Consider the following 19,821-nt stretch of genomic DNA (forward strand, 5'->3'; position numbering starts at 1 on the left):
TTATATCCCATAGTGAAAAGGAACACATGCAATAAGGACGCATTCCTAAATTAGCAAAATGTATTAAAAAGAAAAAGAAAAAACAAACAGAAGAAAGAGAATTTTGGTTTTGTAAATTATAAAACCTTGTTAATTTAAATGGAATTTTGTCATGGCATTAGATAAGTGAGTTGAGTTTGCGGTTTACAGCGTGTTTGGATTCGTTAAAATGGTTATAAATTAACGATTAATTTATCAAGCATAATCATTAATGATTGTGCAACGGGGCAGGGAACGGAATGATTAATGTAGAATACTATGTTTATCCCAGAAATTAAAATGAAAATGACAGTGGATGAAAGAGTAAATAATATTAAAAAGAAAAAGAAAGAAATAAATAGTGGAAATTAAAAACCTGAGAAAATTCAAAGAAAGGGGCCTAATGCGAAGTACTGGCAATTTTCCACACGGTTTGGCGCTATAAGAGTAAACAAAAGAGGGAGAGAGTATGGTGAGGAAGTGGCTCTGGCAATAGAAAGAGATTCCACAGTGGAACCATGGTTGTGAAGAAAAGCCACCTCTTCTTCTTCTGTTTATTCTTCTCCCTCTTTCTCTTCATTAACGCTAAGCTCCATTTTCACCCTTCAGACCTCAAGGCTCTCTTGGCTCTACAAAACGAACTCGGAGTCAACGGTCAACTCCGAGCAACAACCACCGCAAATCCCTGTGACACCGAGGGCGTGTTCTGTGAAAGGAGACTCTCCAACAAGGAAACCTACGTGCTCCGAATCACAAGACTCGTGTTCAAATCCAAGCACCTCAATGGTGTCTTGTCCCCTACCATTGGACGCCTCACAGAGCTAAAAGAACTCTCTCTCCCCAACAACAAACTCGTTGACCGAATCCCACCCCAAATCGTTGACTGCAGAAAACTCGAAATCCTCGACCTCGGTAACAACCTCTTCTCCGGCGAAGTCCCTTCGGAACTCTCCTCGCTCACGCGCCTGCGCGTGCTCGACGTCTCCTCCAACAAACTCTCCGGCAACCTTAACTTCCTCAAACACTTCCCAAACCTCGAAACCCTCTCCATCGCCGACAACCTCTTCACAGGAAGAGTCCCAAACTCCGTTCTCTCATTCCGCAACCTCAAACACTTGAACTTCTCCGGTAACCGTTTCCTCGAAGGCTCACTCTCTCTCAACAAACGTTTCCCTCACCCACCATTAGATAACTCTCTCCCGAAACGTTACATCTTAGCCGAAACCCCTTCAACCAATGACAACATTAACAACGCTCCCGCACCTTCTCCAAAATCCTCGCACAAGAATAACACCAAAGGTTCTCATACTTCTGCATCAGCTCCTTCTCCTTCTTCTTCAACTCACCACCATCACAAGTCGAATAAGAGAAAACTGGTAGGGTGGATTCTGGGTTTTTTGGCTGGGGCAGTGGCTGGAACCATTTCAGGTTTCATATTTTCCTTGTTGTTTAAGCTAGCTTTGGCTTTGATAAAGGGCAGAGGGAAGAGTGGAGGACCTGCTATTTATAGTCCTTTGATTAGAAAAGCAGAGGATTTGGCTTTCTTGGAGAGAGAAGAGGGTTTGGGTTCGTTGGAAATCATTGGAAGAGGAGGGTCTGGAGAGGTTTACAAAGCCGAGTTACCAGGAAGCAATGGTAAATGGATTGCTATAAAGAAGATTGTTCAGCCTCCAAAAGATGCTGCTGAATTGGCAGAAGAAGATAGCAAGCTTCTGCACAAGAAAATGAGGCAAATTCGGGCTGAGATCAACACTGTGGGTCAAATTAGACACAGAAATCTTCTTCCTCTTTTAGCACACGTTTCTAGACCCGATTGCCACTACCTTGTGTATGAGTTCATGAAGAATGGGAGCTTGCAGGATACGTTGAGTAAGGTTGAAACTGGTGAGAGTGAATTGGATTGGATATCAAGGCACAAGATTGCTCTTGGTGTTGCTGCAGGACTTGAGTACCTTCACACGAGTCACAGTCCACGCATAATTCATAGGGATCTCAAGCCTGCCAATATTCTTCTTGATGATGACATGGAGGCTCGAATTGCAGATTTCGGACTCGCCAAAGCCATGCCCGATGCTAAGACTCACATCACAACTTCCAATGTCGCTGGAACTGTGGGTTATATCGCTCCAGAGTATCATCAGATTCTCAAGTTCACTGATAAGTGTGATATATATAGCTTTGGGGTTATACTTGGTGTGTTGGTTATTGGAAAGCTTCCTTCTGATGAGTTCTTTCAGCACACTGATGAGATGAGCTTGGTGAAGTGGATGAGGAAGGTCATGACTTCGGAGAATCCCAAAGAGGCTATTGATTCAAAACTTTTGGGGAATGGATATGAGGATCAAATGCTTCTGGTTTTAAAAATTGCTTGCTTTTGCACCATGGATGATCCTAAGGAGAGGCCTAATAGTAAGGATGTTAGGTGCATGCTGTCACAGATCAGCCACTGAGTCAGTATGTTATATAATGTGTACAATGTTAAGTGTGCTAGTTTAAGAATATCAATTATAGTCAGATCATACAAGTTGGTTCATAAGGTAAATAATGAACCGATGTAATGTTTTCTTCATCACAGATTGCTGAATTTTTAAAAGAAAAACAAAGATGGGTAGACAAATTCAGCTTTGCGATGACTCGTGTCTGTCACTACCAGTTTGTCTATGTTTATGTGCTGACAATGAAAAATAAAATACTTTTACGCTGTTACCCTTTTCATTCGATTGTTGTTACTGTTAAAGATAGATAAGCATAAGAATATTCTCCATTGAGTAGCTTCTACGTGACTAAGAAACTCTGGCTCTGCAATAGACAGCATTGCAAGTAAAATAGTTTCTGCACAACAGTCAAGGTGTGTTGCTGCCATTTTTCTACAATCTATATGCTAAGTCAACACAATCATAGTCTATAAGCTAGCGCAAATGTTTTTCTCGTTTAATATAGGTGAGCCTGTGATAAATTTTACATTGAATCACGAGTCATTTGAGTAATAACTCAAACAAATCTGGCAAGACCCTGAATGATGAAGGGAAAAAAACACGAGTGACAAACTCTTGGATACGGACGATATAGATTGTGTGTAGGAATTTTTTTTAATCCTCTTAGAATTCTATATTACAAATATATATATATATATCACGTCAAATTGTCAAGAGAGAAAGAAGGTTTGAAGAATATTTAGATTTACAGAGCCTGATGAAATAAACATAATAAAGTGTGAATTTTATTTGAATGAGATATTGGAACCATGACTATTATATTTTAAACATATTAGAGTTCTAATTATTTTTAATGGGTCTAAATTTAATTTTTACTTATTAAATTTGTATTTTTTTATTAATAGTGTAAAAAATTTACTAAAATTAAATTACTTATATTAAAATCATAGAAAATATAAATAACTTATAAATGTTATAAATAATATGTATCATAATTTATTTTAATAAAAATATAATATTTCTAACGTTGTGAACACAAATGTAAGAAACAACGGTTAGTGGCCAAATATTTTGGGAAAGAAGCATTACATGGCATGTAATAAATCCCAGTAATGATAATCTTACGTTGCACTTCGTACAATTTTCCTTATTAGTTAGATTCTACGTGTAAATGGGAAAGAGAGGAAAAGGACACATGAGTTTGTGTGTTGGGAGTGGTCGTGCAACGAGGAAAGATATGAACATAGGAATAATTTGTTTGTTCTGGGAAATAAAAACATGGCCAAACACGATGGGTGTTCTTTGGTTTGAGATATTCAGTTAACACGGACGAGAAAGACGTGTGAGTAGCTGTTTCTTTAGTCTATTTTTATAAAAAACAATTCATCGGCCTCCTCTTGAAAGAGTATATTTTAGTTTCAACTCTTCTAGTATTATGTCACGCATTGGTGTAATGTTTGTTAATTTTTTTAATTTTAATTTTATAGATTAATATTATTTAATCCTTAGATCAGTGGCATTTTTTTATTATGGTTTTTTTTTGTTTTGTTTTAAATTTACTAAAATATTGCTTTTTTGACAAATTTATTTAAATAAGTTTTTTTATAAAAAAAAACTAATAATTTTAATTGTTAGGTAATTAGTTGTGATTAAAAATAATTAATAATTTTAAATGCATAAATTAATAGTTTTTTACTACTAAAAATTGTTAATAGCGAGATTTGAAAAAAAAAAAAGTAAAAAAAACAATCCAAAAAATGTGATAGGCAAACTTTTGAAAAAAAAAAGTTTTTCTAATGGTCAAAATTCGTTAATGATCACTTTTGACCCTAATAAATTATTAAAAATATCTTACTTATTGGTAAATTATTATTTTTAAAAAAAATCATTATAGGCAATTTTTAATTTTTGAAATTATAAAAACTACAATCTTTATTGATAGGAAGTGGCTTATGAAAGTTTTTGAAGCATTTGCTAGTCCATAAGTTTTGGTCATTTGTGCTTCTTAAAAAAGATAAGGGTGAAAATTCTAGTATACTTTAACAGTGAGGTTGTAACAAATACGAGTGAAAGTGTGACATTTACATGTAAGAAACAAATAAGTATGTATATTCCATATAATGTATAATTTGGAGATTTAAAGTATTAGTTTTGTTAATGTATTAAAGTCTAGTTTCTAAACACGGTGAAAAATGTGTATTGGTGTTCAATTTCGATATTTGACAGTTTTAAATATCATACAATTCTAATAACTAACGACAATGATATTCAACAAATATTTCAAATACGTCATCTCCTAAATTGTACCATTAAGTTGTATGTTGTTTTAAAAAAATAATGATGTTCAAGAAGCATATGCAATCACCATACTAGACATAAATATAGAATGAGAACAAAACAACATCAAAAGTAATGACAACAACTTTGAAGGAGAATATAGAAGTGATGAGCAAAGTAATGAGAATTTTGATGATGAGGAGGAGGAGGAGGAGGAGCCCCATTTAGTTGGGCAACATCCATTTGGAGAGTCATGACAAATTGTTATTTCTTTTTTTTTTTTTATTCATTTTGTATAGTTTTATGTTTTTAATTTTTTTTCTTGCAATAAAATCAAGAAATTTGAGACGAGTCATTTAATGTTGATTGATCTAGATTTGCAAGTTTGACTAAAATATCCAATTGATATTTTTTTCTACATTTAATTTTCCCATTTAATGCAATTGGACATTCTGTATTTCTAAATTTATTGTATAAGAGGTTTAATTTTGTTGGATATTCACATACATGATGTAACACCCTCTTTATCATTTATTTGTCAATTGATGAATTGTTTGATATTAGATAGTGTTAGAATGTGATTGTGAATGATTTAGGAGTGTTTTAATAGAAGTCTAGTGCAGGAGATCTCGCTCAAACGAGACAAGTCTAGCTCAAGTGAGGCTGAGCTCTCAGAACCACAAGATTTCAAGATATTCTTGCTCAAGCGATATGATTCTCATTTAAGTGAGAATGGGATAAACTCAGTCCAACTATCATCTCGTCTAGGCGAGAGTGATCTCGCTCAGGCAAGCAGAGATCTTGCCCAGGTGAGATGAGTTGCTTAGGCGAGAACTCACAGGAAAAACATACAACTCTTTAGACATAATCTCGCTCAGACGAGGAGCTTACTCAAGCGAGAATATCATAAAATAGTTAAGGAGACCACTGTCTGCATATTTCGCCCAGACGAGACAAGTCTAGCTCAAGTGAGGCTGAGCTCTCAGAACCACAAGATTTCAAGGTATTCTTGTTCAAGCGATATGATTCTCATTTAAGTGAGAATGGGATAAACTCAGTCCAACTATCATCTCGTCTAGGCAAGAGTGATCTCGCTCAGGCAAGTAGAGATCTTACTCAAGCGAGAATATCATAAAATAGTTAAGGAGACCACTGTCTGCATATTTCGTCCAAACGAAAATATCATCACTCAAGCGAGAATCTGCTCGCTTAAGCGAGCACACGTGATAATTCAGGGGTATTTAAGGAATTCCATAACTGAGACTTTTATTACAATCTAAGAAACATTTCCTAATTTTTGCTCTGAACTCTCTCTTCCCTCCTTTAGAGAAAGGCCTCTAAAACTTTAAAGTTATTATGAAACCGAGCTTAAACTTCAAATTTGCGGAATCATTGGTGAGTATCTCAAAGCTTAACTCTTCGTTCTTACCTCTATTTTCTCAGTTTGTTCTCTTCTCAAAGAGTACTCTTCTTTGTAATGTATAGGAAGATCTTAGCTTGTTGGACCACTTTTTTCACTAAACTTGTTTACTGAGGTAAAGAGGGCTCTATTTCGTTATTGAAAACATGATTTTTTGTACTCGTATGGATGTGGTTATGTTTTCTTGTTTATGATTATATGTCTAAATGATCTTGTTGATAACATGAGTTTTCTTGTCCTTGATGAATTGAAATGGTGTGTGTATTGGAAATAAATGTATTTAAGAGATGAACTTAAACAAATTAGGGAAAAAAATGAATAATATGTTAGTATGAAGATAATAAGTTCAGGCTATAATGACTAATGAGAGGAGTAAAGCTAAAATGAAAAACATGGAAATGAGATGAGAAACATGAAAAGAGAAATGGAATAAAAAAGAAAAATGATAAGGATAAGTATGAATAGTTTAAAGATATAGTGAAAGTATGTAAGATAGAGGCGATTTGGGAAATCTTAGATAAATGATGGTGGTGGATACTCTTCTTAAATTGCGCATAACAACTGAGAGTAAGAGTACCATAGGCCTCACACTTATTTTTTGACTTAAACTCTTGATCATACTTTTGTTAAAAGGAGTCGAGTTGGCACACTTTGTATCTGTATAATTGTGGCTATCCAACAACTATCTATGCTAAGTAAGACTTCAAGGGATCCCAAGGTCACTGAAAGCATGAAATTAGAATTTCAAGAATTAGTAGAAAGAAAGTATGATAAATTGAATAGTTGATAGTTTTGTATAAATATGGATATGATTGTATTGTGTGATTGATTAATGTGTTATCCTTACTTGTATTATTTTGACTTAAATGTGATTTCATGTTGATAATGAGAAGAGAGGTTCATCCTTACATAACTTTTTAGGGAATAAAGATGACAGACCCACAGGGACTTGTTAGTTTGTTTGAGTTACTTATCACCAGTAGAATAGATCATGTAGCTAGGGAGTGACAGCAGTTATACTATTGTAGTTTTATTGTACGTAGTAATGATAGTTCTAGTTTTATATTTACCTTAGAGATGACTATAGGATATGATGTACCCTTATATTACCCTAGCAGTGGTAGAATCCACCATACTATATGTGTAGTTATATACAAAGGTTTGACTAGGCCACCAAATGAATGAAATTATGTTTCTATTTTTCTGAGTCACGATTAACATGGGAGACCAAGCCATTGTATCGCTGAGTAGATCACAGGCCCTGAATTGGTAGCTAATGCAGGTGACTTTGGTGAAGACGAATACTTATCCCTAGAAGAAATAACAGAGATAGAGGGATAGTTTGGGGATGATGACTAGTATCATCTTTGGTCTTTTAATAGATAGACTACTCATTAGGACTTGTCAATATTTTTTTATATTTTATAAATATTGTATATGAGTCCTAATATATTTTAAAGTTACATTTTGTTAATATTAACCTCTTGCAAATTATTGATAACAATGTACATTAATGTTATTTCGACTTTCTACTTATGTTTGTTTATTTTCTATTGTTTTGTCATTTAAGTTATTATAAGTACAAGTAAATTAAAGGAAAGTTTTATACTCCACACTTGGTATTGTGTGCAGACAAATAAGGATGTTATACATGACATATTAGAATACCAAATAATTAGGGGTGGGCAAAAAAATTCTAATCGACCGAAATCGATGAATCCGATAAATATAAAATGAGTTTAAGATTAATTCAGATCGGTAATGGATCGATTTGCACCTCCCACAAGTTGCTGAACTACTTTCTTGTTATCCATTCCTAGCACCTTCTCAAACTCTCTCACTATTTGCATTCCAAGCTCCCAATAAAGAGCAACAATCACTGCTTTTATTCTCAACTTTTTCCCACTCTCACCACCATCACCATTGCCTTTAGGAAATTTGTCCATCAGTGGCCCAACTTTCTCTTGATGATATTCATCAATTGCAGAACCCGTTTGAATCCACCAGCTAAACTAGCAACTAATTGGATCCATTACCTACTAAATCTGAGAGAAGATTCAGATAGAAGCGATCATAAATTTTTATCAATTTGATTCCTTCAATTTTGAATTTTGAATTCCCAACTCACCCAAACTTGTTTGATGCCCAACTCTACAAATAATGATTAATGAGTTTCCTTTAAATTTAATTTTTTATTTTAATACATTACTGGTATATGCAAATTTAATTTTAACTATATTATAGATGCAATTGTGGACTGATATTCTATTTGATAATATATGTTAGACTACTCAACTTTTTGGTCTTGACATCGTCACTTGCTACCTTACTATATTTTATAAACTATTAAAATTAATGATTTTTATATTTTTAATTATTATTTATTTTGATATGTCATATGTACATATCTACCACGAAGGCTATTCTAGGTGGCTATTAGGTGGTATAATGACATTTTATGTGCTTGTATTGGTAGCTCAAGCAAGGTTTTTATTTTTATTTTATTTTTATCTCATTTCTTTGTAGAGAGTTTAGAACTACTTTCTAGGAATTTTAATGAAATTGATTATATGTTAATAGTGCATGAGAGTTAGGAAGATAGTTTAATTATTGTAATGAAATTGATGGTTTGAATGCTTAAATGATGGCTTGTTTGTGAACACTTTATAATTTTAATATGGGTTAAGTTATTGTGTTATTTCTTTTATAATATTTATGTTACTAATTTTATCAATTTATTTATTACTATTGTAGCCTTACACAATTGGTAAAGAATTTAGAAAATGTCTTGCAGTTCCCACATAAGATAAGACATATGAAAAATTAGTTCATTTTTTTAAAGATTTTATCAAATTTTTCTTTGAATAAATGTTAACTTGTTAGCAATTTTATCCTCAAAGGGTTATGTATTCTTTTACAAGGTTCGATTATTAGTTGTTGACTCTAAGCTCATCACACATTTCACAATGGACATTCTATATTGGTTCATATTATTGATGCCCAAGGGAGCAAGCTTATTTTGATTTTTTTTAAAATTATTTTTCTTCTTTGATCAATGTCAAGATCATCATATATTCAATTCTAGACAATGGACATATTATTTGAACAACTTATAAGTTGTTTTAATAAATTTAGCCTAAATAATTATTTATTGGTCAATATTTATATGAAGTTGTAAATTTATAAACTTGTGAAATATATAAGTATAATCAAGTATTTATAAGAAGTTATAAATTTATAAACTTATGAAATCATATGTATAATACAGTATTTATATGATTTTTTTTACTTGAACTAATTAGAAATATATTTTCAAATTCCAATACATGCAAAATTTTTCATTTCATTACTTTTTTTACAAAATTTGTTTTAAAAATGTGAAAATTGACCTAAATAATACTGAAATAAAAAAAATTAAATAGACCCAAATGACTAGCCCACACCGTAGTAATCCAGCGGACCAAACCACTATTTTTTAGCTCGAAACTTAAATAAACTTGATGAGTGCAAGGCAAGCTTACACTATAAATTTTATTGACCTTGATTTTGATTGATATCCTAGTAACAAATAATTTATCACTAATAACAAAAATGAAAATATTTTTATATTCATCACTAATTTATGATTAGTATAAATAAAAAAGTAAAATCAATTTTTTTTATTAATTAAGATGCTTATTTTAAGTTTTTAAGAATATTATTTTTCTAACATACTCAAAAAAATTGATTAAAAATGAAAATAGATTAAGATTTTAAAGGTTATAACTTGACTTATTAAAAAAAAAATTAAGTTTATACTTTTAAAAAATTCATAATAAAAAGTCAAGGCATTTATATATAATAAGAAATAAGACACATAGAACGATAAATTAGAAATAAATAATATAAAATAATTTAAATATAAAATAATAAAATAAAATAAAATTCTTAATTTTTATTGCAAACAATTTATACACTATTAAAAAAAAGATTTTGTTAATTTCAACCTTTATAATTGAAAATAAGCAATTAATAATAGTAAAATTTTAAGAGAAAAAAAAAGTATTTATTATATTTTTATAATTTTAATGTAATAACGGTATTTTTTTTTATAAAAATTTTATATTTTTAGATGCTTAAACTTAAGTTTAATGATTGAAATTAACAAAATCTTAAAAAAAATTATTAAATAACGGCAATATTTTTTTAATGTTTAGTGGTGGTTTTATCTGCTTTTTGTTATTTTTCGGCAGTTGGTAAAGGCTACTAAATTTTGCAACATTGAATTATGTTCTGACAATTTTGACAATTGTAAAAAATATTCTGTTTAATATAATGATAATACATATTCAGTTCTATAAATTCAACTTCCTGATTTCATTTATTCATAAACCATAAAGAAAAATAAATACAATTGAGATAAGTTTCATTTAATACACAGTCTATGCCACCTAAATAGTTCTTCAAACAAGACTTCCATGGACTTTGCAATTCAAGATAAACTAATCAACAAGGTGCAATTCGAGAAACGTAAGAAAATCGAGAAACGTGCAATGAATCAATAACTATAATGGAAATAAGAGAAGTTACGGATCTGAGTCCAATAAAAAAGGCACCTGTTGGAAATCCCAAGAGCACATGTTAGCAACGTTGTCTTCTCTCACACAATGTCGTCCCTTGCGATAGTTGCTTTGATGTTAATGTTGTCCATGATGACGTCATCATGTGTCCCTGCCCCAGCCAGCAACATAGAGTACTGTCTCAGGCTACGACTGAATCCACCGCCACCGCCACCGCCTCCGCCACCTGCGGATTCAGGATCTCCTCCACCCTTCGATCTGAATCGCGTTTCTTGCAGGGACGTGTTTCGTTCCATTTCCCTCTATTTGCGCTTAACAGGGAAATTACCTTTCGATTACTTAAATGCCGTTTGTAACATCTTCGGTGGCAATGAAAAAAAGGTTGAGCGTAACATCAAACACATCTTCAGAACCTACAATTTTCGTAGACTTATGTCTGGTCGCTCTTGTGCTACCATCCGAAAGAAACAACACACTCCACCACCCTCGTCTTTGTCTACACTATAGATATATAGAAACAACACGATGAATAAATGACTCTTTCTTATGTTTATCTTTTCCTTGTCATTAAATGAATAAATGGTGATAGCCTTGTAGACATAGTTAATCAATCTATTGTCTTCGCTATTATTATTGTTTTTTTTTAATGTTGATCAATATATACATCTGAGCAAGGTTTTTCTTTCTCATTGGTTTTGTCATCTATTGAATGAACCAATTCAATCATGTTTTGCTCACTTTTGATCATTTTAATTTTATTTTTCTCAGGCACTTACTGTTATTTAAAATTTGGTGCACTTTGGACTTCAAAAAACAAAAACAAAAATTTACTTTAAAAAATAATTTCTCACATCTCCTCTCCTAATAAAAATAAATAAATTAGTTTCCAAAATTATAAATGTCAAATAAATCATTTATTAAAATTTAAAATAAACTTTTTAATTTTTAACTTTGTTAAACATTAATTATTTTAATCTAACTAATAATTTTTGTCATTACAATGTTGACAGTTACTTATCACAATTTCATAGAATAATAAAAACATAAAACTTTCTAGTAAATATATCAATTTAATATATGTGTATTACAGTATGGCGTAAACCCATCAGATTTAAGGGATATTGTGATTTTAAAATATAATTTTGATTTGTATTTTTAATTATAAAAATGTCACATTATTTTTAATTTATTTTTAGAAGATTTATACAAAAAATAAAAAAAAAATAGGTGGTGGTTTTATGTTAGTTAAAAAATAATAATTTTAAAATTAATCAACCCCTAAAATTTAGGGGTAGGGTTGTAGATATTTAAACCTCTTTTCCTTTTCATTTTGAGGTCCATAGAACCAAGTACATATGTAGTCTTAAAACTTGAAAAAAGAGAAGCCCATGGCCAGAAAACCAAAGTTGTGGGGCAAAGGAGCAGTTAGTTTCTGTGTTTCTTCTTGATGGGTTTCACATGAGACAGGACATAGCTATTTTTGGGTCGGAAAATGGTTTCTTTTTCACTGTAAGTTAAATAGACTACTTCAAGAGTCGCCCCCATTTCGACCCAAAAATATAAAGATGGACCCATGTGTTCGTCATAGTCACAGCAAGTCATTAGCCAAGTGAGAGGGATGATTTTCACTGTAAAATAGCTGTTGAGATATTCTTAGACAAAATATATTTATTTATACTTTAATTATTAAATTATATGTATGTTTATTCTCTCTGTACCCTACAAAATGAGAATATTTTAATAATATATACTTAAAAATTATAAAATAAAACGTAGAAAAACATTAAAACTGTTAATTTATAATTATAAAAGAATTAAGATAAGATTAAGGCAACAGATATTTCTTTGGGTCTGCATCTGCATCTGCTTTCCTGTGATAAACATGAATGCACACACATGTCACGCAAAGCCTCATTCATTGGCAAATGCAAAAAGTCTCTCACATTCCTTATCTTACGTCGATCAACGCAACTGGTAGTAGCCTTTGTCATTGCTCTATATCTATTCGCTGTTTCTTTATTGCGTAGCCTTAATTATGACTCATTTCCATTAAAACGTTAAACTAAACGCATATGTTTGCAACGTTGGTGAGCTTTTTCTTACATAAAATTACCAAATTATGTGTCTCAAAAGTTTAAAACTTGTAGTTAGGTAAAGCTATGTGCAGTGATTTCACTGACTTTATTTAATTCTGTGTTGGTATACGAGACTTGAATTTATTTTAATTGTATTGGTTTGTCATAGTACTCTGCTAGGTTGTACACTTGAATTGTTATTGGTTTGACAGCGTAAAAAACATGGCATAATGGAACAGAAAATGTTGTTCTCCAGCAACATGGGTCCCAGGTGGCGAACCTTGAGGCTTAGGATACTGAAGATGAAGACAATTGGAGCCGTTGATGGAGCTTGATTACCCTAAACGAGGTTCTTGTTCAAAAATTCCCGAACAAAGATTCTTCTTAATTTAATTAAATAAAAAGAGAGAAAGTTCTATGATGAAGAATTAATGGGCAAGTAACATGACATTGAGAGAGAGGAGTGTTGCTTTAAACAGGACATTCCTATTGTGGGCGTGTGAATGTGAGGTCCCATTGGTCCAAAAAACACGATGCCGAAAGGGGTTATCCTTCCTTAGGAGAGAAATCATGGTGATGGTCATAGAGAAACAGGCCTGAGTTTGACATCAACATGGGACACCCTGTTGCTGCTCCACCAAATCATTTAACTAATTGATACTCTCTACTTTTTTGTTTTTTTACTCCACCCTCTTTCCCCTGCTTCACTGGTCTCCACCCACACATATAATTACCATTTTTATTTTCGATCATTCAAACACCCCATGCAAATTATTATTCATGTTGCACTTTATCAATGTATCATTCTTTTCTTTATAGTTATTTTTAAACTAGATATTAAATAAACATAATTAACATAGTAAGAGTTTAACTTCTATTTACCACTTCCTTCTTATTTAAGTAAAATAACTTGTTAAAGAGGGAGTTTCATTATTATTTTCTTGAGTAATGTTGTAACTTTTTTGACAAATTATGCTAATATTTTTATAATTAATTAATATAAACCTAGTGCACACAAATTTTAAAACATTTAATACATTTACTCAATAGGAATTATTCTGTTTTTGTATGATTATTACTAAAAACATTATTTCCAAAGAAGAGAGAGTATACTTATACTATAATAATTTATAATTAATTATACATAATTATTTCTGTCCTTTATTTATCTGTTTATCTTCTTAAATATACACATATTTATTTGAAATAATATATCATCATTAATATTTTTTATTAAAAAAGAATTAATTATTGTATTTGATACTACAGAGTTGAGGGATGATGTTGGAGAGAGGAAAAACAAAGACCACAAGGTAAGGAGAAGAACATCAGGCCTAAAGGACAACACGTGGAACTGTGGAAGAGACAACTAATTAATAGAAAGATAGGAATGAGAATAATAAGAAAGAAAAGAAAATATAAAAAGAACTATTATTTTGCCCCCCTCAACGCTCAAACAAATCCAAAACTAATTACCAAAAATTTAAAAATAAAAACCCAGTAAGTGACTCAGGTCAGGTTCAGTTCACACCCATTAATCATCCTTCTTCTCATTCACTTCTCCAAAAAGGTTCACTAATATGAAGAACTAATAACTCGGTGCAGAACCAGCTCAGTAACTCGGTCCACAAGAAGATGGGTGGAGTGACGTCATCAATGGCAGCAAAGTTAGCCTTCTTCCCTCCCAACCCACCATCCTACAAGCTCGTGAAGGAAGAAGCAACGGGGCTGTTACTCATGGACTTATTTCCACACCGTGAAAACGTTGAAGTTCTCAAGTTCCCAAATCGCCGTGGAACTGAGATCGTGGCCATGTACGTTCGACACCCCATGGCCAAATCCACCATTCTTTATTCGCATGGTAATGCCGCAGATATTGGTCAGATGTATGAGCTCTTCGTCGAGTTGAGCATCCACCTTCGTGTTAATCTCATGGGGTACTTCAATTTTCCACCTTTTTTATTTTTTTAAACATCCTTTTGGATTCCCTGGGTGAATTCGTGCTTTTTTAGTTTAATTTTGTAATGATATGTGTTTTTGGATTCGGGTCTTGCCGTTGGAAGCTTTGTTGTGCTGTTTGAGTTGGGTTGGTCTAAATGAATTCTGATGTTGATGGGTTTGTTGTTTGTTCGGTTTGATTAGTCAAAGATGGAGGGCTGTTTGGTCATGTGTTAAATCTAGTGATAATTTCTGGATATAGTTCATTTGTGTGGACCTGCTTTTCTAGTTTACTAATTTTGTGTGTGAAGACTAAGCTATGTATTTTATGTGGTTCTTGCGTGATTATAATACTTGATAGATCAGGTGAATGTGGGAGTGTATGTAGTATTCAGTCGTTTTCATTTTTTAATTATACTTAAAAAACTATCTGAATGTGGTGCGTGTGAAGTTGGAGTTTTGCTAGCCATGTAAGGAATGTAGTCCCCAAGGATATATGGGATGTGATACCTGTTTGATGGTTTCAATTTTGATGTGACACAAATTGGCCCCTTTTGTTTCGCTTCTCAATCTTGGGTAGGTTTTCCTTTACCTTAACAGAATTTTGGGGGCACATGGAGGAAGTTCTTTAAAAAAGTGAAGGAAGTGAACGGCTATAAAGTTCATAATTAGATGCTCAAGTTGTTCCAGAAATTGAGATATGACATCGCTTATGCTCAACATCATGCTTTTTGGTTCTGCGGAGGGTACCGTGGTTTTTGGTCTGCAGTGTGACCAAAGCTTATGTTTTGGATTTAATATTAGAAAATCCCTCTGCTGTTATTGGTGATATTGAAATAGTTGGTATGATTGAATTGTTAGCTTCTAAACTTCCCAAATTGCCCCATCAAACCCGAGTTCAATTCCACAGTGTGATTTCTTACGTCCAATTCAGGGATGACAGCAACACCTTAATGCCCAATAACAGATGAAATTGTAAACTCTGGTGGATTACTTTAGGAGTAATAATGAAGGATGTTTATGATGGAGTTGCCCTTGACATACTAATGCCTTGCATCCAAACATGTAGAGATCAGATGCTATGTTCCTTTTTCTGTGGTGAAAGAAATTTTTGTATAAGAAATATTTTATTGAAGCATAAATAAGGTCACAATCACATGAACAGCAATCTTGTTTGAGACTGTACTTTATAGAACATATCTCAAGGAACCCCACCCCAACACACACACACACACACACTCACATAAGAAAATGATAAAAGGTACTTGAAGTACTATACTTGGCTACCATATAAATTTTGTGTTTGTTAGAGAACACATTTTTTGTTATATGATACTGATGTTCTTAACCATTTTGTTTCAATGTATGCAGATATGACTACTCTGGCTATGGACAGTCATTGGGGAAGGTAACTGTTCTATGCACTAATTTCTTATTTATTTAATTCTTTTGTTCTCGGAAGGAAGAAGCATCATGAAAGACTAATCTGGATATTTTTCACAGCCAAGTGAGCATAATACTTATGCTGACATTGAAGCTGCATATAAGTATCTTGAAGAGAACTATGGTGCTAAGCAGGAAGACATCATCCTTTATGGTCAATCTGTTGGAAGTGGTCCTACTTTGGATCTTGCTGCCCGTTTACCCCGACTAAGGGCTGTTGTTCTCCACAGTCCTATACTATCAGGGTTGAGAGTCATGTACCCTGTAAAAAGGACATACTGGTTTGACATTTATAAGGTTAGATTTTTCATTTCCCTGTTTGTTTGACATCATTTGATTTGAAAATTATGTATTCATGATGTATCTGAACTTAGTTCTGTGTTATTGTTGTGCAGAACATTGATAAGATTCCATTGGTGAAGTGCCCAGTGCTAGTAATTCATGTAAGTATTCCTTTTTCTTTGTTGGATTTCCCACTCACTATTTCCTTTTTCTTCATGATTTTTGTGGTTACTATGAGCTTTTAACTGTTATCCATTTAACAAATATAATTGTCATAGTCCTTATGACAGTGCTTAGTGTACTAGCTTGGTGTTCCAAGTGACAAATACTAATAGAATATCTTTTATTACAAACAACTTCCTTTTCCCTGCTGACACCTGTGATGAAAATCATGAAACGGGTTGATAAATGGAGAATGGCATTTTCTGTAACACTAGCCAGTGAACACAAAATGTAGGAGTTTGTTCATTGTGGCTGATTTTACTGGATGAAATTTGAAGAGAAACCAGCCTTTGTTGATGATATAAACATTATATAATTGCATTCTTGTGTAACTTAGAATGGCAAATATTACTTCCCTGTAGTAACTTTTATGGGCACAACACATTTCTTGTGGCTTTATTAATCTGACATCATTTCCCATACTTTCTTCAGGGAACTGCAGATGAGGTTGTTGATTGCTCTCATGGCAAGCAGTTGTGGGAGCTGTGTCAACAAAAATATGAACCTTTATGGCTCAAACTAGGAAATCACTGTAATTTGGAACTCTTTCCAGAATACCTTCGACATCTGAGAAAATTTATATCAACAGTGGAAAAGTCGCCATCACAAAGAATGAGTTTCAGGAGAAGCATAGATAGAGTTGAACAATCCAGAGGAAGCACCGATTGCTTCGAAACGCCAAGGAAGAGTACTGATCAGAGAGACAAACCAAGGAAAAGTACTGATAGGACAGAAAAGCTTAAATATCATGAATTCAAATTCAACAATGGTGAAAAGTTAGAAAAGTTTAGAGTCCAATTTGATCAGATGGAGAGATCACGAAGAAGCGTGGAGTACAACGATAAATCGAGAGGCATTGAGTTCCAAGATAAGTCCAGGAGAAGTGTTGATGTTCAATTTGAGAGGCCACGGAAGAGCATTGATTGGCTGGATAGAATTCGAGCTAGCTAAACAATCTCTTGGAGCATATGCAACGTTGGTACTGGGTTTGTTACATGCAAGGAAAAGGTACAAAAATACAGATACAGTTATTTACACTGGGGTTATAACTTATGGTTTGCAGAATGCATATGTTACTCTTGCAGTTTCATACTTCCATTGCAATGTTCATGTAGATTTGCATATGTTGGGATTTGATATTCTTAGTTTTATTATATTATTATTTTCTATTGAAGCGACTCTAACCTTGTTTCAGTCATGAGAAAGAAAATGAACCTCATGTCAAGGGTGCCATTGCTATGATTATATATATATATTCACATGAATTGAATATTCTTATTTATTTTTGCTTTACTCTTCTTATGGCAATTCTTTCCTCCATGGATTTTGTTACTTGACTGCTTTGGAACCAAAGTCTATGCTTAAGGCCTCTAATATTTATAATACAAAAAACTTTTAAAATAATATTAATTATTTATATTTATTACTTAAAACAAATATTATTACTTAATATATGAATAATGCTTAAGAAAATATTTTTTATCTAAAAACAGTAAGTTTATTATATTATTATAATTTATTTTTCTTTTAACTAGTAACTATTCTATCTATCTTGGTATTTGAATTTATTTTTTGATTATTCTTAATTATATATATAATATTTAATATTATAAATATTAAAATGAAGTAAAATCACTAGCGGATAGATTGCCATGAAATAATGTTAATAATTCATGTTATTTCAACATGAATAAAATTTTTGAAACCTAAAATTAACAAAATAGTACTTAACTTCAAATGTATTAAAATAAATATGTAATATAATAAATTTATTATAATAATTTAGTAAGAAATTTGTATCTTTCAGAAGAGAAACAAATTAAATTAAGGCATGAGTAATTCTGTTTAAATATTAAATTTTGTCAATCTAAATATTAAATTAAAATTTATTCTTAAATAGATTAAGTTTAAAAAATCATATAAATTAACAATTCACTAAATAATTTTATTTTAACAGCTAATATGTATTTTTAAAATATAAGTAAATGTTGGTTATAGAATTCTATATCTATGAACACTCAACTTTGACATGAATGACCAGCATGAACATATAACCCTAGATTGATGAAATCCAATGCTTATAAAAAATTATTAAATGAAATAATTATTGTACGAGTTATTTTGAGATTAATTTCATTATTTTAATTTAATTTTAACAAATGTTTTAAATTTCACTCTAAATTCAGATATAAGTCAGACGCACCCCCGACCTAAAAACCATCCAATTGCTTGATTAATCCTCTTAAAGAGAGAATGGATGAAAATGCATGCAGCTTAGTTAAATTCATCACATGGCTCATGATATGTATAAACCCATGAACAAGCTTTTGTTAAAATAATAATAATAATAATAATAATATTTCTCTTAACATGTGCAATATTGAACAGAATAAGAAATTATATATAGTACATTTTTATAGAAAATTATAACACTTAATATTATTAATAAATTAAATTGAATTTTATTATTTTTAATAAAAAATTATTATATATCATGTGCAATATAATAGAAAAATGCATATAATAACATACTTTTGGATATTACTTCTCATGCCACTTTGTTTCATCATTTTTAAAACTTAATTTTTAGAACATAGTAAACCTTTTTTTAAAATTATTTATAAATTATGTTTGAACTTAATTTTTTAAAGTAATTTCACATTATCTATAAATTAAATTTTTAACCTGAATTATCAATCACTTACAGAATATAATTTTTTTAAAAAATATTTAATAACTTTCAAAATTAAAATTTCAAAAATATTGCAAAAGCAGTAGTGAACATGTAAAAATATGTGAAATACAAAAACGACCTTGACTTCAGGCAAAGCTTATAAATAGTAATAGTTGAGGCAAAATGCCTGAAAAAACTTTCAAAGGACAGCCCAAAAATTTAAAAATTGCAAACGGGCATTTTTATTTTTTTTTGAGGAAGCAAGCCACGAACTCATCATCGTTTTATAACATAATTGACCGACATTGCCTATTACTTTTGCCAAAATTAAGGATAATAATTTTCAAAAATAAAATTAATGCTAATAGAATATAGCATTTTCAATTACTGAAAAAACTGGTGATGCCCGATGCATTACGCTATTGTATTCCTTTACCACAAGCAAGAGCATCACGCTGGAGCCAAATGATAACTACTG

At 31.8% G+C, this 19,821-nt stretch overlaps 2 protein-coding genes across 3 annotated transcripts; both read left to right on the forward strand.

Moving 5' to 3' along the window:
• Window positions 1–426: 426 nt before the first annotated feature.
• On the forward strand, window positions 427–2,726 carry LOC113847308 (leucine-rich repeat receptor-like serine/threonine/tyrosine-protein kinase SOBIR1). Its single transcript, XM_027476322.1, has one exon. It carries the CDS (start codon window positions 537–539, stop codon window positions 2,466–2,468), a length of 1,932 nt encoding a protein of 643 aa, XP_027332123.1. The 5' UTR covers window positions 427–536; the 3' UTR covers window positions 2,469–2,726.
• An 11,474-nt stretch (window positions 2,727–14,200) lies between these two features.
• On the forward strand, window positions 14,201–17,958 carry LOC113866015 (alpha/beta hydrolase domain-containing protein 17B). 2 transcript variants are annotated; one of them, XM_027500895.1, is made up of 5 exons: window positions 14,201–14,721; window positions 16,094–16,130; window positions 16,226–16,462; window positions 16,561–16,608; window positions 17,102–17,958. In XM_027500895.1, the coding sequence occupies exons 1-5, from the start codon at window positions 14,420–14,422 to the stop codon at window positions 17,618–17,620; spliced, it is 1,143 nt and encodes a 380-aa protein (XP_027356696.1). In that variant the 5' UTR covers window positions 14,201–14,419; the 3' UTR covers window positions 17,621–17,958. The 2 variants fall into 2 exon arrangements, with proteins under 2 accessions (XP_027356696.1, XP_027356706.1); XM_027500905.1 differs by having other exon boundaries at window positions 17,112–17,334.
• The last annotated feature ends 1,863 nt before the right edge of the window (window positions 17,959–19,821 follow it).

This window comes from Abrus precatorius, unplaced genomic scaffold (assembly GCF_003935025.1).
Source record: "Abrus precatorius isolate BTA unplaced genomic scaffold, Abrus_2018 Scaffold10, whole genome shotgun sequence".
Taxonomy (NCBI): domain Eukaryota; kingdom Viridiplantae; phylum Streptophyta; class Magnoliopsida; order Fabales; family Fabaceae; genus Abrus; species Abrus precatorius.